This window comes from Hyla sarda, chromosome 5 (genome assembly GCF_029499605.1).
Source record: "Hyla sarda isolate aHylSar1 chromosome 5, aHylSar1.hap1, whole genome shotgun sequence".
NCBI classification, from domain to species: domain Eukaryota; kingdom Metazoa; phylum Chordata; class Amphibia; order Anura; family Hylidae; genus Hyla; species Hyla sarda.
In genome coordinates, this window is record NC_079193.1 from 291,309,593 (window position 1) to 291,321,798 (window position 12,206).

Here is a 12,206-nt window from a genome sequence, read left to right on the forward strand (position 1 = left end):
CCACCTGTCTCTCATTTTGAATTTTTGCTGTTTTTATTACATTTTTACAGATTTTATTAAGCTCCTTGTACTGTTTAAATGTTATCGCTGACCCATCAGATTTGTATTTTTTGAAGGCTATTTTTTTGCTGTTTATTGCTCTTTTAACATCATGTGTCAGCCATGTAGGATTTAGTTTCAATCGTTTATATTTGTTCCCCTTTGGTATATATTTAGCTGTATAGTTATTTAGAGTTAATTTAAAGATGTCCCATTTACCTTCTGTATCAGTATTTGAGAACACCTCCCCCCAGTCTATGTCCTGTAGTGCAGCCCTCAGCCCAGGGAAATTTGCCTTTTTAAAGTTATATGTTTTTGCCTTCCCCGCCTGTCTTTGTTTTCTACATTTTAAGTCAAAAGTAACTATATTGTGGTCGCTATTACCAAGGTTTTCCCGCACAGTTACATTACCAACCAGCTCTGCGTTGTTGGAAATGATCAGATCCAACAAGGCATCACTTCTTGTTGGGTCCTCCACAAACTGGCCCATAAAATTATCCTGCAATAAATTTAGGAATTGTCGCCCCTTTGTAGTTTTAGCCAACCCCGGACCCCAATCTATATCTGGATAGTTAAAATCTCCCATTATTACCACTGTACCTGCCCGGGCGGCCCTCTCTATTTGTTTATGAAGCCGAACTTCTATCTCTTCAGTGATATTAGGGGGTCTGTAGATTACACCAAATATTATTTTTTCAGTATTTCCCTCCTTTTGTAATTCTACCCACAATGATTCCACATCCTCAGAATCATCACACACTATGGCATCGTTCACACTGACTTTCATACCACTTCTTACATACAGACAGACTCCACCACCTTTTCTGTTCGTTCTGTCCTTGCGAAACAATGTAAACCCCTGCAGATTGACAGCCCAGTCATGCGAGGAGTCCAGCCATGTCTCAGTGACCCCAACTATATCAATATGTTCCTCCAGTATCAAGGCCTCAAGCTCCCCCATTTTATTTGCTAGGCTTCTGGCATTTGTGAACATACACTTTACATTTCCATCCTTTATGTTATTGGGGTTAATGGGATTCAAGGGTGTAAGTTTTATTTTCCTATGAAGCCTATTCCTATTAACTATTCTAACCCCTCCCTCCGCTCCACCCCCAGGTACATTTATAATTCCCACCTCTCTATCTACACTATCTTCCCCCTCTTTGCTGTAGGTTCCCTCCCCCCAAGTCCCTAGTTTAAACACTCCTCCACCCTTCTAGCCATCTTCTCCCCAAGCAAAGCTGCACCCTCCCCATTGAGGTGCAGCCCGTCCCTACGGTAGAGCCGGTAACCGACAGCGAAGTCAGCCCAGTTCTCCATGAACCCAAACCCTTCCTTCCTACACCAGCTTCTGAGCCACTTGTTTACCTCCCTGATCTCCCGCTGCCTCTCTGGTGCGGCTCGTGGTACTGGTAGTATTTCAGAAAAGACTACCTTGGAGGTCCTTGCCTTAAGCTTGCGGCCTAAGTCCCTGAAATCATTTTTAAGGACACTCCACCTACCTCTTACTTTGTCATTGGTGCCAATATGTACCATGACTGCTGGGTCCTCTCCAGCCCCGCCCAACAACCTGTCAACCCGATCCGCGATGTGCCGAACTCGTGCGCCAGGCAGACAGCACACTGTTCGGCGATCCCGGTCTTTGTGACAGATTGCCCTGTCTGTCCCCCTAATAATTGAGTCCCCCACCACTAGTACCTGTCTGGCCTGCCCTGTACTCCTCCCTCCCTCCTTACTGGAGCAGACACCTCCCTGGCGGTCAGAGGCGGTATCCTGCTGCAGTTCTGCTAGCTCTGTAATGGCATCCCCCTCATCTGCCAAGCGGGCAAACTTGTTGGGGTGTGCCAGTTCAGGACTAGCCTCCCTGACACTTTTTCCCCTACCCCTCTTTCTAACTGTAACCCAGCTAACTGCCTGACTGTCCTGCAACTCCGTCCCACTGTCCTCCCCCACCTCTATTCCCGAGAGTGCCTGCTCAGTGAGCAGGAGACTCCTCTCCATGTTGTTAATGCTTCTCATTGTTGCCAGTCGCCCCTCTAGATGCAGGATCTGGGCTTCCAAACGGACAACTAGCACACATCTCGCACAACAATATGCACCCTCAAACTGTTGTTCAAGGATTGCATACATTGAACAGGATGTACATTGGACTGCATTTTCCAACATGGAGGCCATCTAATTATGGGGATTTCACAAAAAAAAACAGACAGTCAAAATGACACTTAAAATTTTTTGTAGACCTTGTGGGTTCAAAAATTAAAACTCACAGCGATCTCAACCTCCTGCTTTCAAACTCCAGTTTTTGAAACTCCTCTTTCACGCCCCCTCTTACACAGCAACACTCAGAAAGAGCAAGCTTTAGTCTTTGGGAATTTTCTTTTCCACAGATCTTGGAGATCAGGAGGATGAGGAGGAAGATGAGCAGGAAGAGTCGGAGGTGTCCAATGTTTCTGATCTGCCTCTTGAGGAAGTAGAACTAGACTCTGAGTCTGAGCTAATGCTGCAGATGGGGCTCCCAGTGCAGTTTGGTGGATCATCATATGAGAAGAGTTTTGTGGTAAGGCATTGGCTGGTATTGTTAAGAGGTTACTATAACAATTTTTTATTTTTTATTTTTATTTTTTATTTTTTCTGTTGTGGGGGAATTTAATAAGAACCAAATCTCAATGCCCCTAAAATCAGATCTAAAATGGGGACAGAAGTGTCCAAAATCTGTAATTCTGTAATAGTTATTTAGAGATTTGGTTAATTTAGATACAAATCCAGATTTAAACAGGACAGTTTTTGACATGTTGTGTTTCTGCTGAAGTAAAGAAGGGATAGTAAAGGGAAGATTATTATAAAGGAAAGACTTTTCTTCTTGATCCTATTCCTGCTTTTGGCTGAGAGGCATACAATGCACTGTGATACATGAAAAAGCTCCTCTGCCATGACATTCTTGCTGAATTAAAGGGGTACTCCCGTGGAAAACTTTTTTTTATTTTTTGATAAATCAACTGGTGCCAGAAAGTTAAGCAGATTTGTAAATCACTTCTATTAAAAAAATCTTAATCCTTCCAGTACTTTTTAGGGGCTTTATACTAAAGAGAAATCCCAAAAAGAAATTCATTTCCTCTGATGTCATGACCACAGTGCTCCCTGCTGACCTCTGCTGTCCATTTTAGGAACTGTCCAGAGTAGGAGAAAATCCCCATAGCAAACATATGCTGCTCTGGACAGTTCCTAAAATGGACAGCAGAGGTCAGCAGGGAGCACTGTGGTCATGACATCAGAGGAAATGCATTTCTTTTTTGGATTTCTCTTTAGTATAAAGCACCTTAAAAGTACTGGAAGGATTAAGAATTTTAAATGGAAGTGATTTACAAATCTGTTTAACTTTCTGGCACCAGTTGATTTAAAAAAAAAAAAAAAAAAATAAAAAATTTCCACGGGAGTACCCCTTTAAGGTTTCATGTTGTTCTGTTATTTTGTGTGTGTGTGTGTGTGTGTATATGTATGTGTGTGTGTGTGTGTGTGTGTGTGTGTGTATATGCGTGTATATATATATATATATATGTGTACAATACAGGAATTTAGGTGCACTACTGCAATAGATGTATACAGTGACATTGGCTATCCCTCAACACTGATGTTAAAATTGAGACATCCTTATATGAAGGACACACCAGAGCCCGCACACCAACGCCAAGGTTTCTCAAATGGCACGGGACCTAACGCTAACCTACCTGTGCGTGATAAGCAAAACAGGGGCCAGTGGGCAATTACGGCAGCATTAGGTCGACTCAGAGTCCTCCCAGGTACCCTACAGCGTGGCTAAGCACACATACAATGGGAGAAGGGAGGCAAACTGCAAGCCCCACCTAAGTTGGCTTAATATACGTGCATGGCCTCACAGGTGCTAACCTTAATGCTGCCTGGAAAATGTTCAAGGCGCATTAGATATGGAGTTTACACACCTCCAAGTATAAAATTTAAACAACAACAAAAAACGTGGTCTCAAATGGCTGGAGGTGCTCAACCCCAAATGCGGTTGTGCATTTATACTGGGGGAGCAGATCCTGCCCTTGTAGTCTGTTGCTAGGGGCGATCCCCAGGATAAAAATGCATACAATGGAGGATGGCTACAGGGGACTACAAGTGCCACAATAGAATCCAACACCAGATAGACGGTGGATGTGTAACAATATAAGGATATACTGGCGAATGTCTCAATTTTAACATCAGTGTTGAGGGATAGCCAATGTCATTGTATACATCTACCACAGTAGTGCACCTAAATTCCTGTATTGTATTGTTCTAATTGTTACACATCCACACTGTCTATCTGTTGTAGGATTCTATTGTGGCACTTGTAGTCCGCTGCAGGCATCCTCCATTGTATGCATTTTTATGCTGGGGATCGCCCCTAGCAATGGAATACAAGGGAAGAATCTGCTCCCCCAGTATAAATGCACAACCGCATTTGGGGTTGAGCACCTCCAGCCATTTGAGGCCACGTCTTTTGTTGTTTAAATTTTATACTTGGAGGTGTGTAAACTCCATATGTAATGCGCCTTGAACATTTTCCACGCAGCATTAAGGTTAGCACCTGTGAGGCCATGCACCTATATTAAGCCAACTTAGGTGGGGCTTGCAGTTTACCTCCTTCCTCCCATTGTATGTGTGCTTAGCCACGCTGGAAGGTACCTGGGAGGACTCTGTGAGTCGACCTAATGCTGCCGTAATTGCCCACTGGCCCATGTTTTGCTTACCACGCACAGGTAGGCTTAGCGCTAGGTCCCGTGCCATTTGAGAAACCTTGGCGTTGGTGTGCAGGCTCTGGTATGTCCTTCATATAAGGATTTACTGGCAAATGTCTCAATTTTAACATCAGTGTTGAGGGATAGCCAATGTCACTGTATACATCTACCACAGTAGTGCACCTAAATTTCTGTATTGTATTGTTCTAATTGTTACACATCCACACTGTCTATCTGGTGTAGGATTCTATTGTGGCACTTGTAGTCCGCTGGAGGCATCCTCCATTTATGCTGGGGATCGCCCCTAGCAATGGACTGCAAGGGCAGGATCTGCTCCCCCAGTATAAATGCATAACCACATTTGGGGTTGAGCACCTCCAGCCATTTGAGACCACGTTTTCTGTTGGGGTGTGTGTGTGTGTGTGTGTGTGTATGTATGTATAGGTGTGTGTGTGTGTGTGTGTGTGTAATATATATACATATATACAGTACAGACCAAAAGTTTGGACACACCTTCTCATTCAGAGTTTTCTTTACTTTCATGACTATGAAAATTGTAGGTTCACATTGAAGGCATCAAAACTATGAATTAACACATGTGGAATTATATACATAACAAAAAAAGTGTGAAACAACTGAAAATATGTCATATTCTAGGTTATTCAATGTAGCCACCTTTTTGCTTTGATTACTGCTTTGCACAATCTTGGCATTCTCTTGTTGAGATTCAAGAGGTAGTCACCTGAAATGGTTTTCACTTCACAGGTGTGCTAGTGTGGAGGAGGAGGAGGTGTGATGGTGTGGGGGTGCTTTGCTGGTGACACTGTTGGGGATTTATTCAAAATTGAAGGCATACTGAACCAGCATGGCTACCACAGCATCTTGCAGCGGCATGCTATTCCATCCGGTTTGCATTTAGTTGGAAAATCATTTATTTTTCAACAGGACAATGACCCCAAACACACCTCCAGGCTGTGTAAGGGCTATTTGACCAAGAAGGAGAGTGATGGGGTGCTGTGCCAGATGACCTGGCCTCCACAGTCACCGGACCTGAACCCAATCGAGATGGTTTGGGGTGAGCTGGACCGCAGAGTGAAGGCAAAAGGGCCAACAAGTGCTAAGCATCTCTGGGAACTCCTTCAAGACTGTTGGAAGACCATTTCAGGTGACTACCTCTTGAAGCTCATCAAGAGAATGAGTGTGCAAAGCAGTAATCAAAGCAAAAGGTGGCTAGAACCTAGAATATGACATATTTTCACACTTTTTTGTTATGTCTATAATTCCACATGTGTTAATTCATAGTTTTGATGCCTTCAGTGTGAATCTACAATTTTCATAGTCATGAAAATAAAGAAAATTCTGAATGAGAAGGTGTGTCCAAACTTTTGGTTTGTACTGTGTGTGTATATGTGTATGTGTGTGTGTGTGTGTGTGTGTGTATATATGTGTGTGTATGTGTATATATATATAATGTGTGTGTGTGTGTGTGTGTGTGTGTGTGTGTATATATATATATATATATATATGTGTGTGTGTGTATATATATTAATATATATTTATTGATATGGAATTTAACGAATTCCTTCAATATGTTGTTTGAGTCGGAATTAATAGTTATAAGTGACCAGGCCTGGTGGAACAATGAATGACAGACTCCAGCTGTATACAGATTCTTCTGAGTTTACTTACAGAGACCAAGATTATTATAGCACACGAGAGAGGATGGCACACTACCAAATTATACGTAGCTACAAACATATGTCTTCTCTCATAAGCAGGAAATAAGGCTTCAAACTAAATGGCCTTGAAGCTTTCTTGTAAGCTCAGCACTTGTAACCTTGAATATTGCTAATGAAGTTCATGAATGAAAGAATACAGACAAGATGGCGGATCATAGACAACATGGCTGATGATATACAAGATGAAGTATAAAATACGCTGCTCTTTACTGTAATGTCCGTTTATTTGTTTTTGTATTTTTCTGTTTAGGTGTGTATTCACACACTACGATGTTTAGAGCAGTTTTCTATTCTCCCTGGATAGGGAATAGTTAATGCTCTGAATGAATGAGAACTCGTGTGTCTATTTTAAGCTGGACTTCTCCTGCATTCAGTGCTTGTTATTCAGTTTAATGCCACTATGTCTGTGCAATATTCTGATTGTCTGCTTGAGCATTTACCTTGTATTTATCTTGTCATGGATTTTTAGCCATTGTTATATAGCATGCTCCTTGTATTTTAGTCTGTGTTACAGTAGTTGGTTTTAGGATTATGTTTGTTCGTTCTGCTTTGTCTGTGTTCACACTGAGTTAGTCTTGCTAGTGTTATCCGTGCACTGTAATTTATAATTCCTGTTTGGTTTCCTGGAGTCTATTAAGACTCATCCAGTTCTAGTCTTGTATCTTAAGAAAAATCCTGTCTAGTATCCTGACCAGTATTCCTCTACGTTGTAGAGTTTGGTGTTCTTGTATCTGTTTTTATAAAGTTCTGTGTTTTTTATTTCTGTTTCCTACTGGGTCAGCATCCTGACCACACTGTGGAGTGTGCCCGCTGGCCAGTAGATTATTTGGCTTTATTATTAATGGCTACTTCTTTTGTGGAGTGGGGTGTCCAGTTTGTTTGCTCTGTGTCCCAGTGTGAACAGTGTCCTGTTTCCTTATCAGTTTGCCTGTTTACATTCTGTCCTTTTAGTATTTGTATTCTGTTTGGTATATCTGGTTGTCTAGTAGTGGCCTGTGACCGACTATGTATATTATGTGTTTTTACGCCACTGCACTTTAGTGCAGGCAGGGACCGGCTCCAAGTTGTCGATTCACAGCTTAGGTTTTATGGGCAAGTAGGCAGGGAGAGTGTTCTTAGGGTCAGTTTAGGGCTCACTCTCCCTGTCCCCCAGTCAGGCTCAGTAGTGTGTTGCCTCCACGTGTCCGTATGACCTCCCTACAACGCCTGGGCATGCTCCTGATGAGGTGGCGGATGGTCTCCAGAGGGATGTCCTCCCAGACCTGGACTAAAACATCCCCCAACTCCTGGACAGTCTGTGGTGCAACGTGGCATTTTTGGATGGAGCGAGACATGATGTCCCAGATGTGCTCAATCAGATTCAGGTCTGGGGAACGGGCGGGCCAGTCCATAACATCAATGCCTTCCTCTTGCAGGAACTGCTGACACACTCCAGCCACATAAGGTCTAGCATTGTCCTGCATTAGGAGGAACCCAGGGCCAACCACACCAGCATATGGTCTCATAAGGGGTCTGAGGATTTCATCTCGTACCTAATTGGAGTCAGGCTACCTCTGGCAAACACATGGAGGGCTGTGCGGCCCCTCAAAGAATGGGCAGCAGAATGTTCTCCACGGTGTCTCCAGACTCTGTCATATGTGCTCAATGTGAACCTGCTTTCATCTGTGAAGAGCACAGGGCACCAGTGGTGAATTTGCCAATCTTGGTGTTCTCTGGCAAATGCCATACATCCTGCACAGTGTTGGGCTGTATGCACAACCCCCACCTGTAGATGTCGGGCCCTCATACTACCCTAATGGAGTCTGTTTCTGACCGTTTGAGTGGACAGATGCACATTTGTGGCCTGCTGGAGGTCATTTTGCAGGGCTCTGGCAGTGCTCTTCCTTGCACAAAGGCCGAGGTAGCGGCCCTGCTGCTGGATGTTGCCCTCCTACGGCCTCCTCCACATCTCCTGATGTACTAGCCTGTCTCCTGGTAGCGCCTCCAAGCTCTGGACACTATGCTGACACACAGCAAACCTTCTTGCCACAGCTCCCATTGATGTGCCATCCTGGATGAGCTGCACTACCGGAGCCACTTGTGTGGGTTGTAGACTCAGTGTTATGCTACCACTAAAGTGAAAGCACCACCAGCATTCAAAAATGACCAAAAAATCAGCCAAGAAGTATATGAACTGAGAAGTGGTCTGTGGTCACCACCTGCAGAACCACTCCTTTATTAGGGATGTCTTGCAAATGCCTATAATTTCCACCTGTTGTCTGTTCCATTTGCACAACAGCATGTGAAATTGATTATCAGTATTGCTTCCTGAGTGGACAGTGTGGTTGTGATTTTACAGAAGTGTGATTGACTTGGAGTTACATTGTGTTCTTTAAGTGTTCCCTTTATTTTTTTGAGCAGTGTATAAAAGGAGTATATAAAAAGGAATAACAAGCTGACTTTCCTCACAATCCCCCATTAAAGAGGTACTCCACCCCTAGACATCTTATCCCCTATCCAAAGGATAGGGGATAAGATGTCTGATGACAGGGGTCCCGCCGCTGGGGACCCCCCCATTCTACCATGTCAGCTGTCACGCCCCCTCCCATACTTGCATTGAGGGGGCGGGTGTGACGTCACACGGGGGCGGATCTTCCGTTCACATGGTCGGGATGGTATTAGCCTGAGGGCCTCCAGTGGTTCTGGAAGCCATTACAGGTGGGTGCCGCATGGTAGAATGCGGGGGTCCCCAGCGGCTGGACCCCCACCATCAGACATCTTATCCCATATCCTTTGGATAGGGGATAAGATGTCTAGGGGTAAGGTACCCCTTTAAAAATGTAGAAAACATGAAGACATGATGGATCCCAGGTACTTCATGGGTTCTAAACCACCCCTGCAAGACTTTCCCTAATTATCACTTCTTTTCTTCTGCAAGGTTCCCCAATTACTGTGTCTACTGTTTTCTCATTTTTTATTATTTCAGTCTCTGGAATGAGGGTATCCATTCTTTATTCCATAGAAGTCATACTTTGGTCATCTCCTCATAAATGAGCAGCATAGGTTAAATAACTTGAAAGCGGAATATATGCATAGCAGTATCAAAAATATTTGTAACATAACATGCATAATACCTGAAAACCACCCTCCCAAACCCTTGAACCAGTTCACATGGTCTAGTGATGAGAATGTCTCACTCCACCAGGAATCTTGTTCCTTTTTATTATGTTCATCTTACTTCTGTCTTAGTCTTTGTATGTCCTGGAGTGTCACATTTCCGTCAGTGTCTATGTAATGACAGAAGGCTGGTTCTACAATTTGGCACATATCCCCTTAAGCTACTTTCAGGTAATCTAGCACTAGTGTATGTTGATTAGTCACTACTATCAGATGATTTTGCACCAGTATGGTGGTATTAAGGACATCTAGAATGTCAAAGATTTTGTCATCAAGATAGTTGGTACCCCATGTTTGCATTACCATCGGGTACAGTAAAATAGAACTATTTTATTAGCAGCCCCCATTCGTACTACCTGTGACCTACCATTCTTTCTGGGGGTATTGTCTTTTGCTCCTTTATACAACATGTGTCTGGGTACAGTCCTTAAGTCTATGTCATTGTCATGTATTAACCAAGTAGCAGTTTTCAGTCTGGCTAAGGTACAAGTATACACCCACTGGTAATCTTTGTAAGCATGTTCCGCGCATACCCAATAAGTTTTTTCTGGCAATTTCCAGAAGGAAGAGTGTTGGTTTACTAGTCTTTGGGCCAAGTCAATCAGTACAGCTGTGTCATATGTATAACACCACATAGGTTTCTGTCCCAGCAGTCCACACTAACCAACCTTTACGTTCCTACTAATAGGGTCTCCTGGGGAATAACCAACAGGATCATTGTATGGTACATAGTTTGTAACATCATTACAAGTGGTTTCATCTTCTGAAGGAAGCGTGTCATTGTACTCCCAATTTAGTGTATGTAAATGTTTTCCTAGGATGTCAGGTTTTAAGGAGTTTGTACCTCTTGCTGTACAATCAAACCTTATTTTTATCTCTTCTTCTGTAATTCTTTCCAAATAGAGTAACTCCTTTAGTGTTTCTAGGGACCGAGGTACCCCCTTTAAAAATACAATCGCTGGTGTTGGTAATTATCAGTTTCACTCAAATTGCCCTACCACCAGGGGGCTTCTTCCCACCCTACTATCGGAATCCCCACAGAGGTGTTCTGGTTTCTTACATATTGGGTATCATTATTAGCTAGAGTGTCAGAACAAGTTGTCCAGCTTAATATTTCTTCTATGGGTACTGGGATTGCCAGATATGGCATGCTGGAAGCTGATTCAGGGGAGTGAGTACATATCCAGCAGTCTGATACATTTAGTTCTTGACCTAGCAGTGTAGTTCCTTCCATGAGTGCTCCAACTCTCTGCATCTTTGATTCACTTGAAGAGGTGAGAAAATCCTTCCAGATAAGTCTTTTAGTGGTTTTACCCGCAGCCAAGTCTGTAGGCCCTAGTTAGTGCAGCCAACTCTACTTTTTGCCCTGGGCAATAAGGTAGGAGTGGTTCCATTTTGACTACTTGGTGTAATGTAGAGTAACTTAACTGCAAACCCCATAGGGAATCATGTGAGAACCCTGCTGTCTTCTGTAGCATTCGCTCTATACAGTCATTATTTTATTTTTATACAGAGTTGGTCTAAAATCATCCCCCCCCCCCCCCCTCTCCCATCATCTTCCTCCCTCCTCTGAATCCAGACATTCTCCACCAGAGAGCAATGTGTTTGGATTCAAGGTTATTGTCTGTTATCCTGTGTAGAACAGAGAGGTGTGTACTGGATTGGAAAGAAGCCCAGAGAAAGGAGATGGTTAACCGTCAAGCTGCTACAAGTCAGTGAATGGAATCAACATTGTGACTCCACCTTCCCCAAACCAAAATGCAATTCTGAAATTATATCAATCTTTCTCAAGAACAGAATTTTAACCCAATAAGACATCAATGTCTCAATGCTGCACCCCAGACAGATAGGACAGTTTGTTCTACGAAGCCTTACATTTATACAAGGCAAAATTACGCAAAATAAAAAGGTAACTTAATATTTTATCATAAGAGATAAACTACACAAGAAAAACTACAGAAAACAATATATGAATGCTGCTCTAACACAGAACTCTGAGAAAAACAGGGGACAGATAAAATGCAGCCCCCCCCCCCCTCCCCATCCCTTCAGGGTCAAGCATCTCATACACAACCTCTGAGAGGAAGACGGGAGGAAATGCAGCCCCTGACCACGTACCTGAATCACTACAGATGTGCCGTGTCCCACACCCTAACAGTAAATAACAACTAAGCACCAATTAGGGGTGTGAATCGCCAAGAATTTGGCGCTACGATTCGAATCGCGATACCAGTGTGGCGATTCGATATATCGCGATATCGTCTAGGTGACGATACATCGCGATATATCCCAATTCTGTCTAAAAAAGATGTCTTTTATACTTTTATTAAAACTTTTTTTTTTTTATACACTTTATTAGACTTTAAGGAGGAATCATTAGACAGATGAATAGATTCTATTGAACTCCATTGATCTGCGATCCATTGATAGAGCTTGGTCCAGCCAGGATCTATCAATGACAGAGCCACGGAGAGCAGGGAAGCCGAGGTAAGCCCTCCGGCTACCTCCATAGTGGATCGCCCCCTCGCGATCG

General features: G+C 43.3%; 2 protein-coding genes across 11 annotated transcripts in view; one reads left to right on the forward strand and one right to left on the reverse strand.

Moving 5' to 3' along the window:
* Positions 1 to 12,206, reverse strand: part of TMEM68 (transmembrane protein 68) — a 204,579-nt gene that overhangs the window by 57,243 nt on the left and 135,130 nt on the right. The window lies entirely within an intron of this gene.
* The window catches only part of TGS1 (trimethylguanosine synthase 1), a 93,836-nt gene that overhangs the window by 31,225 nt on the left and 50,405 nt on the right, over positions 1 to 12,206 (forward strand). For all 4 annotated transcript variants that reach the window (XM_056521939.1, XM_056521936.1, XM_056521937.1 and 1 more), the window contains exon 5: positions 2,427 to 2,596. In XM_056521939.1, the coding sequence (XP_056377914.1) occupies positions 2,427 to 2,596 (170 nt within the window). The remainder of the gene's footprint in view (positions 1 to 2,426; positions 2,597 to 12,206) is intronic.